This window comes from Pezoporus flaviventris, unplaced genomic scaffold (assembly GCF_033815535.1).
Source record: "Pezoporus flaviventris isolate CSIRO_AGI_PZ_B2104156 unplaced genomic scaffold, CSIRO_AGI_Pfla_v1 ptg000029l, whole genome shotgun sequence".
NCBI lineage: Eukaryota > Metazoa > Chordata > Aves > Psittaciformes > Psittacidae > Pezoporus > Pezoporus flaviventris.
In genome coordinates, this window is record NW_026892577.1 from 3,468,330 (window position 1) to 3,487,148 (window position 18,819).

Here is an 18,819-nt window from a genome sequence, read left to right on the forward strand (position 1 = left end):
GTGACTACAAATTAATGGTATTAGAGGTCAGACGTTTCTAAAACTAAACCATTGAATTACAGTCTTGTTCCAAGTAGGTGAGCTCTTCTCCCACAGACCTGGCAACTGGAAGGAACAATAACGTTATTCAGGGGCTGAAAGCACCCCAAATGAAAGGAACAAACTGGATTTGTTTGGGGGTTGTTTTTTCAGATGCAGTTTTGATGTAGACATCCAAAGTGAGGTGGTGATGAGATGAGAGCAAATGAGCCACTAAAGAGACTCTGTGAAATATGGAACAAACGGAGCGTAGAAGTCTTTCGTGTGAAGGAGACATTCTGACTGCGTGCTGTGTGTCTGGAAACACTTTTTGCTGTGCTTGGTATGTGGGAAGAGCTCAGTATTATGCTATTTTAGAGTATAACTTTTTAATCCTGTACATTAATTGAGTAACTTTATCTTAATTATCTTTCAGTATAGTCATCTAACCTAATTCCTTATGTGGTATTACTTTTCTTTTCGCTGTTTGTGTCTTGTGGTTTTCTTTGAGAAACATACTGGCTACCCGACAGCTTCTTTTAGATACTATTTCTATAGGAATGTTTTTTTTTGCACTCACTGAAACTTCACTTGAGGTTTGATTGATGGATATTCCTCTAAGTTAAAATGGTGGCTTTTAAATAACATTTTCTTAATAGTGTGCTGTTTGAATTTCAGACTTCTGGACAAATAATATGATAAATTTGTGGAGGGAGACTGATAATTTGAAAGCAAATTGAAACCACACTATAAGCATCTCAGAGAAGGCACTTTTAAGGACTTTTTTTATTTTAATAGTATGTCCTATCCAAGCACAGTTTTGGGGCAGGGTTATAAGGGGTCTGTTTGCTCGAATAGCAATGATGTGCCTATTCTGTTCCTCTGGAGATGATGAAAAGCTTACAAAGGCGTAACAAATATGGTTTAAAGGCAGTAAAATCTCTTCCCCCATAAAATCTACCTTATTTCTGGTAGTTCAGTATCACAGGTTTGGAATTGAAAAAGAGGCTTTTGGATATACAGATTGAGTTGGTGTAATCCTGTTTGTAGGTCAAGGATTTGTGACATGAGCGTGAATTTTGCCTTTTGACCTTGCTGAATAAGGAGATGGCAGCATTAGACCCCACTTGAAAGGGGTCAAATATAGGTGCAATGAAAATCTGCCTTGAAAAGAAACTTGTAGCAGCTCAGCAGCGTATAGAAAGGTACTGTATTTCTTAGGAGTACCTTTAGTAACATTTTATTGTCTGTTTTACTGTCGGGAGCAACTCCAAGATTTCCCCCCTCCATTGTCATGGCTTAAAACTTTTTTCTCTGGCTGCAGCAGCAAGTGGACCAATTGCAAACCATTTGTTAAGGGTTTATTCCCCTCTGATGGAGGTCTGCTAACTTTTTTGGTTAACGGTTGAAGTCAGGAAAAGGAGCTGAGAATACTGGCTGAGTGCTTAAAGATCTAGACAGCCAAATAGAAAACTTTTTTTTTTCTTGTTCAGAGTTTGCAAAGTGAAAGCCTTGAATTTACGGGAGCAACATACCAGACCTAACCAGATCCTTGGATGACTGCTGTGGGGAGGGCAGAAAGTGGCTCAGATTAACTGAGGAGTTTAGTTTGCTGTCAAAGTTTCTGTATAGACTTTTATGTAGAGACTTGCTAGTAGGATACAGAGTCTTTGTCAATGTGATGAATTTCTCTAAAGCATTTACTGGTGGATTTTTTGCTCTTCAGAGATAGATTAAGCATTAGAGGGTAGCAGACTGCACTGTTAAAGCTATTCTGAAAGTTACAACAAGGTTATTTACACAAGGTATTTAATACAGCAAGTCCTACATTATAATAAGGATCCCAGGATGATAGGAAACTTATTTCTCCTTACTTAGGAAAGTCTGAAATAAAAAGATACTGAATCACCAAAGGTACTTTAATCTGCAGGGTTTGGGAATGGAGTTTGTATCTCGTGTCTCATTCACTGAATTGTGTTATTTGCACTATCAGCTAAAAGTCTACTTTAATTAGATGAAATACAGCTTAGCTTTCATATAAAAGTGTGTTTTGTTGTCCCTACAGCAAATGCTTTCTGAAATAAATTCATAATTGCACTTGTCTGGCAACACGATTGTTTTCAAGCAGGAAAATTAGACATTGCAGAGGTGGAGAGTCTGGTTTCTCCACAGAGAAAACACCCACTGCTGTTCTGCTGTGTTCCTGCTAGACTGAGCAAAACTGCAGCACGGATGGCCCTGTAAGAGCACACTTGCCGGAGTGCCTTTTGTTATTGGGGATGTGTTTTCAAAAGGTAGGGGATGTCAGATGCTTTCCCTACGTGGGGAGACCTCCCCAATGGGAGAACCTGACACGGGTGTGTGCGTGAATTGCACGTTGTGGTTTTAGAACTCAAAGGAATGGAATCTGGCCTCTTACCAGCTTGGTCTGTGTTAATTCACCAGTTCCCAGCAGGAAACTCTTTCCAAATAAACTTAAGATATCTTGTACTTGCATATCTTCTGTCAGCAGTTCACTTACCTACCATGTAATTGAAATCTACTTGAAATAGTAATTTGTCTGATAGTTAATTTTAGAAGTGTAGAAGCTCTCAGTAAATTGCCTTAACTAGGTAAGTGCCGCTCTGAAGCCTTCGAACTTTACAACACAGCATTTAAATAGTAAAAAGCATTTAATGTGGGGTATTAACACTTTGTACATTGCTAATGCCAATGCAAATAGGTAACTTGCAGGGTTTTTTGCGAAGGAGTTTGCAAATTAGTTGCAGTGGTAAAAGAATGTGAAAATAAGCACTTGTAAATGAAAAATGATGTGACTGCTTTTTAATCCCGTATTTGTAGAAAAAGCAACTAACTAGTGGTGCACCAAGTCCAGCAGACACTATTAACTATTAAGCAGACACTATTAAGTATTTTGCATATAACTGCACTAGTGTGCCGGAATTTTTTCCTCTGTAATTCGCCTCATTTTGAAAAGAAATCAAAATTACAGTAAACTTTATATCTTAATCCTCAGAACAAGTCATTTTTCTTGGGAGATTATTTCATCTTTCCATGCTGCAGCAAAAGATTGCAGCGTGTGCTGCACTGAGCACTTGGCTCTAAGGTTACTTAGGTGATGTTTTTTGTTTGAATATATAGGTAGAAATGCCTGTGTCCTTACTGGAATGCAATATATTTTAGTCTGTTATTTTGCTCTTTTTCTTTTGTCCTTATTTTTAATACTGAAAATAGATTTGGCTGTGTTTGTGGGTGTTAAGTGGCCTGCAGGCTTTCCTGTGGTGTATATATAAGGGAAAGACTTTATCAGTGCTGACACTTTAAGCTAGGCATTTGCAGAAATTCAGCAAGGTGCTGGAAACCTGTTGGATCCTCTTGCCTCAGTAGCTCACTGAGGCTTCTGATGGTGCTCGTAAGTGTGAGGTCCCCATTTGTTACTATTTTGGGAGAAGGTATACAGGCAGTTGCTGCTACTAATTGAAAAGCAGTTTATTTGTGCTGGAAAAAAAACCCAAACCTACAAGTAATTTATTTACTCAAGACTTGGCATTATTTTCCAGTGTGCTTGCCTAAATCTTCCCTTTTTTTTTTTGCCTTACAGAATCTGAGCTAAATGTGTATTTTGGGGAGACAAAAAGCATTCCTAAAAGAACAGGCTCTCCTTGCCTATGCTTAAAGTGAAAAGTGTGAGGCGGTGTATGCTGTGATGTGACCAAGGAGGTGGTCAGGCCCTGAAGTGGCAGCAAGTCTTGCAGAGTGAAGATAGCATGCTTACCTTGGTGGTATTTTCCCTATGCTTGTGATGCTTACTATTTATTTAATAGTAAGGAAGATTGAGTAAAATACCAGAGCAGATGATAGTACATGCTCAAGGCATATTTTGAGTCGGTTCTTATAGTATACTCATAAGCCTAAACCAATAGCTTCCTATTTTTCATATGCAGACTTAAAAATAATAGAATAAACTATTTAAAATGGAATTATTTTTACTTGACTGATTTCAAAATGGTTTCCTTCCTGAAAGAGTTAATGAGGGAGAAACTTGGAACCAAATTAAAGTTAGAAGTTGAATTGGATTTCAGGGAAATAGCTGGAGTGTTGAGTTGTATTTATTCACAAGAAGAACAAAAGAAATGTCTTTCTCATGGCTCTGTATGAGGCTGATGCTCATACAGAAATGAAGTGTCCCGAATCAGCGTCAAGCTCCCTCCCAAAGAGTGTGCCGACAGTTAAAGGGTGCTTAATTATTTGTTTGAATTTCTGAAACTCCTCAGTTCAGATCCATGTGACTGTTTCCTGAACATATTGTGATCTCCGAATGTGACAAGCAGATGCCTCTGATGGTTGAGCAAAGAGTACTTATGAAAGGCTTCTTTCTCATGAAATGGCAGATACATCCTGCAGGCAGTGGTGCTCCTGTCCTGCTATTTCTGTCTTCTCAACAGAAATCATCACTGGGAGGCAGCGCCAGTGACAGGAGGGAAACCGAGGCATGGGGCAGTGTTAGGACATGACAGCAATAAATAAGAATAGAAAGAACGATACCAAATTCAAATAGTTTATATAATGCTAGTGCAACTTCTGTGGTATCTTGCTGTTTGCAGGGTTGTGGCCCTTGCTGTTAGGATTGCATATGTGTGTCAGCCGTGTGATGGGCCAGCAGCCATGCAGCATCTCCCCCTTCTTCCTTCCCTCAGATCTTGGCTGTGTCCGACACTATCACTTAAAAATGAAACCGGTATTTATAACTTGGTATATTTTAACCAAAGAGAATTATGTGGCGAGTGAAAAGTGTGTAAAACATTTGGTATCTTGAACTGCTTTTTGTGTGAATCATGTGTTGTGATGGGGGGAAAGAAAGCTAGAGGACAAATAGTTAGAATACCTGCATCTTTATTTGAATTCAAGAAGATTGGCTGAAAAGAGCAACCAAATGTTTCTCACAAAATGAGAGCAGTTTCATTCTCTATAGCTGAAGTGTGGTGTTTATTAGGACGCACCAGCCCTCTAAGTACAGCACTAGCATAAAAATTCATGCTTCAGGGTCACAGTGTATTTCTGCCTTTTGATACTGTTATGTTTTATGCAGATAAACTTAAAACTGTAAGATCTGGTAAGATATTTACTGCAAAAAGGCTCTTGTGTTAAATCACGTTTGTAATCATGAACGCATTCTGATTTGATCAGCTTCCCGCTTTCGTAAAAGTATCTGTACCAGTAAACGTAACTCGGATAATCTATTCCTGTGAGGCAACCTTTGTTTTTGTATACTGCAGTCATCTGCATTCAGAAAGCTTTATTTAGTAGCTTCTACTTGTTCTTTTGGACCAATGAATATGTAGGAATGGTAGCATTTCTCTTCAGGGGTGTTAGAGATTAAAAGGAAACCTGTTAACCTGATTCCTGTGTGTTAGTGTCACTTATAGCATTTGTGTTAAGAATCTTCTTTATTTTTCAGGTTCAAGCCATTTTTTCCAGTTCATGTATTGCCACCTGATGAATGTGAAGATCGCGACCTCTGTATACAGGAGCTTCTGTTGACAGAAGGTCGTCTAAGAGTCACCTTAATTGAATGTACAAGGTATGTTTTGCGGTCTTTTGCTCATTCTTGTCTCAGCAACTACCCATGTTTCTTAAGGTTGTAGTAATTGTAGCTTAGGCCTGTTTTGATTCATAGAGTAGCAGCTTTGGTGTCATGTTTGTACTCTAACCCAGAAATGTATTTTTTAAGTAAAAATGAACAAACGGAAGTTGCAGTAAGTTTCTGAGGCATTTCTGTGTTCTGTGTGGGAGCATGAACTTGCCTTTCTTCTGACTTTTGTCTGCTTACAAACTAATCTTGCCTCCTGACATTTGTTTTTGTGTGTTACTTTGGCGCACCAAATTATGAATCTCTTTCCAGGACAGTATAAATATCATAATTATCCTATTGTATTGTGTTGTAAGCAAAGGGGAATAATTGTTTCAGTCGGTCTTACTTAGATTAATCCAAGTAACTTTTATAAGGCATTGTTTGTCCTTGTCTTGAACAAAATAATGGGAAGAAATCTACTTCATTTGCTGAAGAGAAAATTAATTCTCTTTAAAGCTGGAGAAAAGGTGTTTGGGCTCTTGGTTTGTTTGGTGTTTTTTTTTTGTCAAACCTCTTAGTTCTTGGTTTATGTTAGATCTTATCCAAGTAGTGCTTAGGCTTTGATCTAGTCATATGCTGTCCTGCTCTTTATGAACTAAACTCTGGTTTGCAGCAAGACTTTTAACCTGTTCTTTTTATTGCCTGTATTACCATGTGAGCTCCTCTTTGCACTCTTTTTCCCCTGTAGCCTTGTACAGCTCTTTGAACTGTATTTGCTGTATTAATGTGGTTTATCAGTGCTGTGGATTACCAGAAGATATTCTTCTGCTTCTAGGGATGGTATGGGCCGCAGCAGTGATTATTTTTGGCATTAAAATTGCTGCTTACCTGTCTTCCTAGCTTTGTGGTGTTTTCTGTCGGTGATAGAGGAATACTAAATGACTCTGTGCACTCCTTGGCTGCTAGGAGCGCTTTCTCTTTACCATACTCAGTCAGGGAACTCATGATGTCTCTTTACAGGCAGCCTCCAATTTGAGTCCAGTATTGCATTAATTTTTATTACAAGAGGGCCCAAAATAACTCTCAAGTTGTGTGCAGTTGTTACTAGTTTGGAAAGTAATCTTTTAAATAGTATGTCTTTCCTGAATCGGAAACACTGTGTAACATCACAGACATATCACTAGTGTTGTGTTTCTTTCCATTGTGTTTAGAAGCCAGATTGCTGAGTTTGACATCATCATCTCACTATTTTCAGCTGTCACAGATGCTTATCAGATGGCTGGAGAGAGGAGGCAGTTGCTGGCTTGTCAGGTCTTTTCAGCTTCAGGTCTGACTTAATCTGACTGGTTTATGTGCCTTGGAATTTCTTGACGGACACTTGAAAATGATGTCTTAACAGACACGTCTTACTCTTGATGTCTGACTCTTGACACCATAGTAATTCCCCAGACCTTGCAGGTGTCCCATCCTTTTTTGAACTAAACAAGTACAAATGTCCAAAGAGTCCCCCTGTGAATAAGTACTCTTGCTTACTTTGCACCTGAAGGTACTGATGAGGCAGAAGCTGAAAAACACATAGAATTTTCTTAGTAGAAGAAGAAATGTAACAATATATATGAAAGTAGCAATGAGAATGTATAATATGTAGGATAGTAACAGTGACAAAATTTCCCCTTTTTATCACTACCGTGTGTAAGCGGGTGTGAAGGTTGTTCTCAATGGCTCTTTTACAGTACAGCAGTGCATGCTGAAACACAAAGCTTTTTCACTCATGTCTGCCACCGAGACCCGAAAATTTTTCTTGGCGATCATTTTCATTCCAGAATGAAAGATCACTTTAATTTCTGTGTGTTTCAGTTTTGCTCAGTGCCCCAGAAGGTTTGCATCCTGTCAGCACAGTAGCTGTTCCCTGGCTTCTGTACAGAATTTGGAGCAGGATTCTTGACCATTGATGTTGTCCCAAATTTGGGCTTATTCACCTGGTGTGCGATAAGCCAGCCTCACAAACAGAGTTTTGAGATAATGTTAAATTCATATTTGCACAAAGATGAGCGCAAGAGGATAGTTCCACAAAGCTAGCACACCCTCTGTCAGCTGCCCACTTCTATATGTTTCACGCAGTGAAAATTCAGCGTGTTCTTTTACATTCTCTTGTCTCTGTTTAATGGCACAGTATATAATATATATACACATGTTCTGTGAGTAAGGGTCTATGTAGGCAAGGGTCTCTTATCAGGGGGATGTGATTCTTAGTATTACAATGAACGAAGTTCCTTTAGGAACACAGTAATCTTGCATTTTGTTGAGTTTTTAGGAAGGCATAAGTAATTTTTAATCTTTCTGAAGTTGAGTATTACTCTTCTGATCTGGATGGTCTCTTTTATTCATCTTCTGCCTCTCCTGAGGTCAGTGAGCTTCTAAGGAAACACTGTTTTTCCTTGCTACGTGCAATTCTAAACTCAAGATTTTCAGGCTTTCACACAACAGTCCTTCACAAAATCTTAATTTCTGGATAACAGTGTTTGTATTCCATCTACTCTGGTAAGAGTTCTGCTACTTCTCTTGCTTAGGTCTGAAATACAGTGGTAAATCTATAGCGATAAAACATTTAGTAAACTACTTGTATGTTATAAATGTCTAGTTTTAATTTCCCTATATTCACATGACCAAATATATGCACTTCTTGCGTTTGTTTGTTTTTCAGTTGCAGGCTTGACCATATTAATTTCCTTGCTGTCATGCTATTGACAGAAAAACTGAGTCTTGCACATCTTTAAAATTAAATGACTCAAAGGATGGGAACTTTGGTGTAAATAATAAGGAATGTTTTGAAAATTTTTGTCCAACTTACTGAAAATGTAAGTTTTCTTGTACGAATGCAGTGCCCTCACAGAACTGAGTCCTTGCTAAAACAGTTATCTGTTGTTACCTTAAGGTTTTAAGGCAAAGGGAAAAACAAAGTGACATGCTGTTAAATTTTAAAGGTACACTGTGAAGAAAGTCTTAAAGCCTATAAGTTCCAATTATATTATTCAAGAACACTTCCAAAACTGTGCCATCAAGTAGGCTTTGTAAGTCGGTGTTTGTTTTAATAGATAGTGGTTGCAGACAAGGAGATTTTCCCTAGATAGTTTACTAAAATACCACAGAGCATACCTGGGGCCGAATTGTCAAGTTTGGAGTTTTATGGGTTTGTTTCCTTTTGTTTTCATTGGACTTCAGTGTGCAGCAGTGGCACCTTTAAGTATGTGAATATTGAATTTGGTTTTGAGTTTTAAAATTTGGGAAATATTATGTTAAAATACTTACAAATTGAAAGGCCACAGTTGAAATTAAAAAATCAGGAAAGGCTTTCTTCTACATACCTGGTAATAACATGCTTCTAAAGGTTTGTGTGTACTTTGCCCATACCAGATTCTTTTTAGATTTGCCGTTCTGTACTTTAGCATCATCTTAGAAAAAATGGGAAAGTTGATAGCTTTCCAGAAAGAAAAATGCATGACATGGCTATAAGGACTTGAAGTTCTTGGCTTGCCTCAGCTCTTGAGCTGAGGTGACCACAGCCTCCATTCACTTGTGTTCTGTATCAGAGGCCAAACTCTTCATGGCTTGGAGTTCTTGTAGCTTTCACATTGAAAACCAGGACAGCTATGAACAACTGTGTTAACTGTCTTCATGTCCATAGCTACTCTATTGAATCACTTTGCCTCATGCTTGCTTGCTTGCTTGCTGCAGGGAGCCATCTGATTTACAATTGGGGAAGGAATAGAAATTCACTTTCTGTATGCATATTTCAACTACTTGGGTAGTAATTTAATCACATTTCTTTAGCAATTTAATTATAGCTGGGGTTATAAACTTTGTTTCAGGATGTCTTTCATATGCCATTTCGTACTGATTTGCAAACTTTCTATCTGTAGGATATATATATCTTAACAGATGGGTGTTTTGGGTGTGTTGTGATACAGTGTCAGTCTTTATCTGCAGCTGTGTTACAGAATACGGAACAGGTATGATTAAGACAAAAATTTCCTTTAGCGTAGGAGCAGTTAAAATTTCCCCTTTGTCTTTCTGGAACTGGAAACTGAATTCCAAACTCCAGCATGCAGAGCTCTTTAAGTATGTAATTTTGCTGTCTTAATGATGTTTCTTCAACTTGGGTATCGGTAACCTAAAATGAGGTGAAATCTCAGTTCTTTTTTTTTCCTTGTGACTACTATCTTACAGTTCTAGCTGAAACTTATGGGCAGGAGGGTTGGATCTAGATGATCTTAAGGTCCTTTCCAACCCTAACTGTTCTGTGATGCCTGTTCTGAGCTACCTCCTGGCCTTGTTTTCTTAGTTGCCACCAGTACAGTACAGCTAAATAGCTACTGTGCTGGTATTTTAGAGGGGCAATAAGCACCCCTGGAAAATTCCATGAGCTTGTGTCTAGGTGAAGAAGGAACATATGCAAGCAGTGATGAGCTGTGGAAAAGCTTTAATGAACTGACCCAATGAGACACTGAGGAAAACTTGTGATACCCAAAAGAAGCTACTGAAAGCAGAACAGAAATGCCATAGAGGGTTCCTGGTGGCTTAAAAATAAGTAAAGGAAGTTTGAGTTCATCCGTTCCAGTAACCTTCAACAAACTTAGTCTTGTTCAGACAAAGTACCTGATCAGTTGGTTCTGGGGCTGGATTTCTGCTTACAGTAATCATATCCATGTCAGTAGAGAAACAGAGAAATGAATGCTGAAAGTCAAGCTGGAAATTGGATTTTTATGGTGTTTTCCAAGATCATGGCATCTGTCCCTCTTAGAATGGGGTTATAGGGTACTGCCGCTACCTCTGAGCCGAAACCAGTTGACACTTGGTAAAGCAGGTATGCTGGGTACCATCATCTCCCACATGAATTTGTGTAATCAGCTGAAAATGAGTTAAACACATTCTTCATAGAGAAACATAGAAAAGAAATATTTATTCAGCTGCCCTTGCTGCAGTGCAGGCTGGTGTGCTGTCATAGCCAGAGAGGTGTTTGCCTTTAGGACCGGCTTAGTTTTACCAATTCTCATTGTTGGTGAAAGTTGGTTTTAATAGTTTTACTACATTTTTGTAGCATATTTACTGTGTATCTCCACATGTGGAAGATGATGCACTTTTTAATCATGAATATTTAACCTAGAAACACTGTTTAACAGCATCAGAATAAACAGAAAATTGACTTGTTTTTCTGACAGCTTTTGTCTATTATCTGAAGAGTTGTGTAACACATCACAATCGCAGGTAAGTTACTTTGGATGAAAGCTTAGAAACCGCTCTTATCAGAAGCGTATAGAAAGTTGGGGGGGAATTAAAATCTTGCAGGTCTTTTGAAGTAGTAAGATTGAAGTTTCTATTCCAAAATATTTATCTGCTTCCAGCTACTATGTACAAATTTATTGCTGTTCTGTAGGCTAAAGGTTATTGCTTGTTTTCTTTTATAGTACTGGTGTCAACCTGAAAGCCTTTATAGCCTTCTGGAATAGGGTATTGTGAATGAAAGACCAACCACTCATTTATGTCACAGAATATTACAGGTGTGAGAGGATCCCAGTTTAGTGAAACAGGAACATAAGCGGTGGTAAATGGTGACTTTACAGTAACACTCTTTTGAACAAAGAAGATCTGCAATATATTGTGAATTTTAGAATTAGGATGGAAAACTTGTGGCTATTTTTGCTTAACCTCCCCAAACCCTCAGAATCTACACTTTTGTGGAAAAATACCAGCCTGCCAGTTGGACACTCCTTTTTCTTTTTTTTTTTTTCTTAAATAAAAACACAATAGCAAAAAAAGAAAACCAAAAAAAACCCAAACCCAACAAACAAAAAAATAGCTAAAATATGTTAATTATCTTTGCTGTTTATAGAGTTCTTCCACTAGAGGGTGGCAGAGTCTTTCCTTTGGCACAAGACTGTGCCTGCTGCATCTTTTCAGTGTGGACTGCTGTATGTGTACATCTTGATAATAATAGAGTGTATAAATGAAGAATGGTGAGTTAATATATCTAGAGCATTAACAGTATTACAGTTCTTACTATAGGCTTTTCTATTTCAGGTTATTTATGTTTGGATCCTATGAAAGAGAAGCAAACGTTCATTGCACAATGGAGCTGAGCACTAATGTTTGGGAAGAAAGATCAAGAAGTTCTATTAAAACGGTAAAAAATGGTATAATCTTTGCATATTGCAGTATTATGCTCTTAATACATTGTATAGGAAGTGTCTCTTTGGACAATCAAGTGGGTGGTTATAGCAGAGCACCCTGAAAGCATAACAGACCAATTATTTACTATTTAGTTCAAAGTATTTCACTGTCCAGTTGACATGGATAACATCATTTCAGTTATGGCAGCTGTGCTTGAAAATGTACCTCATTTGTGTATGTTGTCAGCTGTCCATCTGCATTAAAACAAATAGTGTAAAATAAGCATTTTTATAGTCCTGTTATATTTGGGTGGGTCAATGTTTAGCAAACAGTGAGTAAGACACACTTGTCTTTCACTGGCCAGTAGTGAAACTAACCAGTTTCATCCCTTCTGATGCGAGTGTTGAAGGCAAGCATGATCAGAGGGTAGCTAATGTGATGCAACTTCCTCTTTTCCCCTGCGTTTTGTGAAAATACAGGCAATTGACATAAATGTCTAACTTCTTGTAGAGTGTATGAATCCTTCCTTGTCTGCTAAAGAAAAATGCTTTTACAAGTGTCTGCAAATACAGAAAGTGGTGGTGTTACTGTAAGCTCATGAAATCCTAAAATGGTTTAGGACTGTAAAGGTCATTCAGTTCCAGCTCCCTGCCATGGGCAGAGACACCTTCTCCTAGAGCAGGTGGCTCCAAGCCCCATCCAACCTGGCCTTGAACACTGCCAGGGATAGAGCAGCCACAGCTTCTCTGGGCACTTTGTGCCAGTGCCTCAGCACCCTCACAGGGAAGAGCTTCTGCCTAAGAGCTCATCTCGGTCTCCCCTCTGGCAGGTTAAAGCCATTCCCCTTGGCCTGTCCCTACAGGCCTTTGTCCAAAGCCCCTCTACAGGTTTCTTATAGCCCCTTTAGGCGCCAGAGCTGCTCTAAGGTCTCCCTTAAACCTTCTTCAGGCTGAACAAGCCCAGCTCTCTGAGCCTGTTAATCTTTTACTAATTATCATACTTGATAACATGAGGTTAGCAACATACAGCCTATAAATTGCCCTATGTGTGTGTTTGAGAACGAGAGATACCTCAGGGTTGTTTTTTTTTTTGCTTTGTTTATCTTCAAACGAGAGGTGGAATGTATGAAAGAGCCTATCAGTTTCACATTAGTATGATATTGTGGTAGTCATCAAATTGAATTGGGCTTATGCTGAGCAGTAAGTAATGTGCCTATTGAAAAATATCCAAGAAGCTATAAAAAGACTTTAACAGTTAGTTTCATGCAAAGAAATCACTGTAACAAAATCAATGTCCTGCATTTTACTCTCTGCTCTCTTAGTGCAGCTGGCTTAAGCCCTGTGCCTTTGTTATATCTGGCTGGAGTTGTTTCGACACCAGCACTGTCTTTCCACTGGAGCAGCAAGAATTCAGAATTTTACCATCTTGTTCAGTTTCTGCAATTACATTCTGCTTTGCATTGTTTTTAAAACTCCTTGTGACAAATTATATTGTTTTCAGCTCACTGCTTCTTATGTTTTGCCAAAAAGAGTGTATGGCTGAGCAACAGGCAGAAAGCCTTTTTGTTGTTACAGCTGCTGTATTCTTAGTCAGTTGAAATACTTGAAGAGGGGTTAGTGGTTTGCCTGTGCTCTGATAGGAACCTGTAACACTGGATGGCAGTTAGCTTTCTGAAGTATGGCACCACCAGAGGTGATGGCAGAAAGCATTCCAGTGGTCCCAAGAGGAACTCCTGATTCAGCTTAGCTCAAGAGGTGCTAGACTTCATTGAAACAGTAGGCGGGAGCTAGATTTGAGTAATTGATTTTCATACCTTTTTGTTTAAACTGGTTTATGCAGCAGTTTTAAATTTTGTTTAATCTTTTCTATTTTGTTTAAAGGTTTCAGCCTCTTTGCGTGATCACATAAGAATGAGGTGGGAGTAATTCGGGTTTAGTAGTCTGGCCTGTTCTTAATCTTCACCCTTTCCTAATTATCTATAGGAAACAAGCAATACTGCCAGTGTTAAAACCAAAACCAACAATCAAACTCCCCCCCCAACATCTCCCCAAACAACACAAAGCCCCCAAACCCAGCAACAACAAAAAAAACAAGGAACTTTGGGGTTTGGACCTGAGCCTGCTAAGACTTACTCATGGGAATGGCCCTTTATTTGGGATAAGATATGTATGAAGCCAGGGTCTGCAGGCTTGATGCTCTAGCAATGAAGGTATAAAAGTGTCAGTATGCTGAGTTACCATTAAGCTTCTGTGGACAAATGAGTTTGTGCTTGTCTTTAGATGATTTTGAATAGCAATATTGGAATAAAAGGGAAGAAAAATCACTCTGCAGACAGCATGGCACTGATGTATTTGTGGCAGCAGATGGCAGTAGGACTAAACCGATGGAAGGTGAATGGCTCCTTTTTAAAACTACAGAAAATTACTCAGGGTGAGGCTCTCAAGAGCTTCATCTTGTATTTCAGCATCTAAAATGATGGTTTTAAAGATATCTTAGTGCTTAAAAATATCTTTAAAAACTGTCCTGCAACGTACAGAAGGGTTTTCTGTGCATCTGTTGCAGCCCTTCATTAAGCATTGTTCAAACACTGCCTGTCAGCAAGCAGACACAACTTGATCTAAGTTGCTGCGTTTCTTGCTCTGCTGTTGGTATGAAGAATTCTCTATGCTGAATCACCTTGAACTTTAGACCACTAAATAGGCGAACTAATATTAAGATCCTGCTTTTGACAATCTTAATATGGTAGAATATGGAAACTGAAAATTAACAACTTGCAGAACTGTTTTTTTGCATACTCAATACATGTAGTGAAATCATGACAGTCTCTTTTTCCTAGGAAGTCAGATTAAATATGCAGGTTAAGTTACAAAAGTGTTAGAACATCTCACTGAGTGGTAAGAGGATTGACAAAGATCCTCAACAAAATGAGTTTTGCTAACACACTAAACACAGGGCTTTGGTTAACTGTGTAAAATAGTTAAATAGGAAGTTAGGAAGAAAAAACATTGTGATATTTTTCCAAACAAAAAGTTTAATTCTATCTTTAATTGTGATTTTTAGCTCTAATGCAATTTAACCGCAAGGCAGCTGATGGCTGATATCTTTCCTAATATAAAGTCCCCCTTTTAATGCTCATGTGCAATAATCATTTGAGGTGAAGCTGATAGAATGAATAACAACTTCCAAAACTACAGAAGAGAAATCATGGACTAAATTGAAGTGAAAAGTAGAAAATTGTGTTCTGGTCTAAAAGCAACTAATAAGAGTCTCGCATGGGCATGACAATGCAGCTTCTGATTCAGGCTGTGTTCTACAATGCTCCTGAGGAAAATTCTCGTAACTTCCTATACTTCCTGGCATTTTCATTCCTTTTGTTATGTTAGTAGTAGTGATAACAGATTAGACAGGTTTAATACTTCATAATGAATTTTGGCGAGACTTTAATCTGATCCCATCATTTATGCAGTATTAGGAGGTGTCAGAATGGGTTTTGAATAAAGATGCCATGTTATTGAACATATCTAGAGTATTATTGAAATGTCTGTTATGATAAAGGTGTCTCAGGCTTCTGTTTACCAAATTAACCTGAAACACTGATAAAACTTCAGATTTGGCACATTCCTGTGTGACACGTGAACATTCTTAAATATCTCAATTAGTAGTACATGCTACTGGAGTTCACATTAATCACTGCATTGCTATGTAAAACTTAACTGTGTATGGATAGGATGTGTTAATGAGCATTAGCAGTATTGGATTACTAGATGTGTTCTATGGCTAAATAATTAGATATGTCTTAATAATTACGTATACCTTCGTAGATATTAAATGGAGGCTGTGTCATTAATGTGAATGGTTCTCAATATCAGATTGATTTCTACAAAAAAAGACCTGTTCTGTTTTTCCTTTGGGCACATCTGTTCAGTGTGGACCCATGGCCTTGTTACACTTGGTGACTGCTGACTTTACCTGTGCCAGCACTTCATGTATGATGTTGTGAAAGAAAAACATAGTTTTTTAGCAGAAACAGGAGTTGCTCTATGAATTAAAGGGTAATAGACTCTGTCTGTCTTAAAAGTGTCAGAAGCATGGACATCAAAACGATCTTGAAATGTGAGTAACAGAGACCTGAGGTAGCTTAGCAGCTCTAAGTACCCCTTACATTGACTATGCAATGCTTTGAGTGACCTATGGGTGCTCAGCTGTCCCAGGCATGGCAGGTGCTGGTGCTTTCCTCTGGTTCCAGCACTCTAGAAAAGGCTGAATCAAGAGTATAGCTGTACAGAAGTGTTTCTTAGGAATTTCTCTGCATATCTAGGTAGTCCTGTTGCTTTTAGGTACTAATTTTTGTGACAGATGAAGTCATTTTCTACAAATTGTAGAAACTATTGCAATAATAGACTGATATTTATCACATACAGACTCTAAACAGTTTGTGCTTTTCATTGGTTGTATGGATGTAAAGTAATGGGTGAGAGATGCTGAACTGCAGAACAAAATTCCAAGTTTTCTCTTAGGTCTTTCTTTTTATATAAATCCAGGAGCTCAAGAAAATCATTATCAATTTTGAAATAATCAAGTTAATCTAAGGAAAACATGAGGAAACACCTTTAAATTCTAGTGTTCAACTAATACATTGTCTGAGGTAGGAATAGCTGCAGTTTCACGTTCATAAAGGCAGGAAGTGTTAAGGCTTTTCTTTTGTTGGTGTTTTTACCTATTTTTTTTTTTGGAAACCCCTTCTGTAAATACTAACTTTAGCAATACAGAAACTGCATTTCATATTCTGCAAGTAAAAATTGTCATCTAGAACATCTCATCTCTTAGCCTATAGGATGTATTTTTTCAGGAGTTGTCTCGGGAGCACACCAATATCCTCTGAAGTAACCTACTAATAGAAAGAGTTAAAGAATTAAGGTAAGTATTCCACCAGGTTTTTAGGAATTCTACATGGTATTTTCTACAGTTCATTCTGAGCATAGTGGTCAGCACTGGAGTAACTGAGGGGGAGGACAGTATTGCACTCTAAATTTGTGCATATATACACATACATAGGCCATGATAACCCCACTGAAAGAAGTGGATATCTTGGTAGATACTGCCTTCTCCAGGTAAATGTAATGCTAACTTTGAAAAGGCTGTAGGCAGGTTGGTTAAAACCTATTTATAAAAAACGAAGCAGTATTTCTCAGCCTTTCATAAAACTAAATTTCCTTTATCATGGATTAAGGGAAACATAAAGGTATTCCAGCACTGTAACATATGAATGTAAAATGAGAAATAATGTAAATCAAATAAAGCACCTTCTGAAATGAGTTGCCTGAAGCTACTGAACTATAATGTCAAAATTTAAAGCAACTGTGAAGTGTTAATTTGTAAATACATGGAGTTAACTGCCTTACAGTTGGCATTTCAGTGTGCTTTTTGAGCAGGCTGCCATTTCAGCATCTAATCCTGTCAAAAGAAAGGAGGAGGATTAAAGCACGAGAAGCTTTTTGAAAATGTCACTTTTTATGAAAATTCATGATCTTGTAAAATTTGATAATATTTGTAAATACAGTGGGGAATAGTTCTGAGATTTGTGCCTTACATAATATTCTGTAATCCGTCTTTCAAATAAACTTGAAGGCCACAAGGATTTTTTTTGGTCTCCTCCTGAATGTTTAAACTTTTTGACTTGGGGCTTCAGAAAGCTTGTCTGTGATTTAATGAGAGGCCTTCTGTGCAAATGCACTGTAGTTCTTCAGTGCTCAGGGACTATTGAATATGAACATTAAAACTAACTGACTGCTTTTATTTTTTAGTGTGTGTATATTCAGATAATTGTTTAGAACCAGATGTCATCACTCGAGTCACAGCCTGGCCTGATACTTCTTGCCTGATTATAAATCATTCAGAAGCTATAATGTACTGTATCTCGGGCTTGCATACCCTTGCGTGGGACAGGTAGAAAGCAGAGCTTACTACAGCTTTGTGTTTGTACATCATGTATAACCAAGACTGTAGCTTTCTTACATGCACATTCTTTCTCCTTATGTTCAGGCTTGAAGTTGTGCTCCTTCCCAGCCTCCCCGGAGTGCTGCAGAGGTTGCCTGCTTGCAATGAATCTGACTTGCTGAGTTTCAAATTTAGAATACCAGATTAAAGGATAATGGGTAAAAAACTTGAGTGAGCAGAATCTGTAATGAGCAGGGTCTTAATGCTTTGTGTGTGCATGTGCTTCCCCATCCCCAGCTGTTCCTCTGAGAGCTCACATCAGAACTCATTCATGGTGTTCAGACTTAAGAAGTTCTTCTGCAGCCAGATACTTGTTTCCTATAGTGAAATGTCTGTTTTGAAACCACTTGGCTGCAGTCTAAATCCCCATAAGATTTTGTAAGTGAGTTGTAGGGTAGGTGCCTTTGGTGGTACTGTCTGATCATTTGGAGTCTTCCAAGTTGTTCTGTTGCAGTGTGGTAATGGCCTACTGCCACAAAAGAGGCACAAGCCTTTTAGATGGCTGAGTTGGATGAATTCACCTTTGTAAGACCTCTCTGTATTACTGTTCTAGGACAAAAATTACATGGAACTTCAAGCTTCATCAGGGATTAGTTCTGTTCTTTAATTTTGATTTTTGCAAAGCTGATAACATTCATTTTCAATGTGTTTTGGTTTCTTGTTGTGTTTTGTTGTGTTGTTTGTTGTTTTTTTTTTTTTTGAAGGTTACTGGTGTAATAACCTGCCTGTAATACAGAATCTTTGAGTTATATTTTAGTTGCCTATATTCCATATCCTCCTAATAGTATCCAGTTTGAGTAGCAATTGTAAGCTTTTCTTGTCATCCTTTTAAACTTACCACTTCCTATTTAAAATATAAAACTATGAAGTAAACACTAAATTACGGTTTTTCCTTAAAAATGCTTGTAAAAGGTAAGAAACCCTGTCTTTATGTCACTAGATGTGGTGCTGAGGACTTGTTTTTTGTATTCTTGTCATCTCTTCTGCTGCATGTCCAAATATTGGATGCAGGCAAGAGTTTAAGTAGTTCTTACAGCACAGCATCTGTATTTCTCATTTGCAAA

The 18,819-nt window shown here is 38.1% G+C and overlaps 1 protein-coding gene across 1 annotated transcript in view; it reads left to right on the forward strand.

The window, feature by feature from the left end:
* Nucleotides 1-18,819, forward strand: part of PDZD8 (PDZ domain containing 8) — a 62,567-nt gene that overhangs the window by 14,058 nt on the left and 29,690 nt on the right. Inside the window, exons 2-3 of the mRNA XM_061458639.1 lie at nt 5,477-5,599; nt 11,669-11,771. Coding sequence (XP_061314623.1) covers nt 5,477-5,599; nt 11,669-11,771 — 226 coding nt within the window. The remainder of the gene's footprint in view (nt 1-5,476; nt 5,600-11,668; nt 11,772-18,819) is intronic.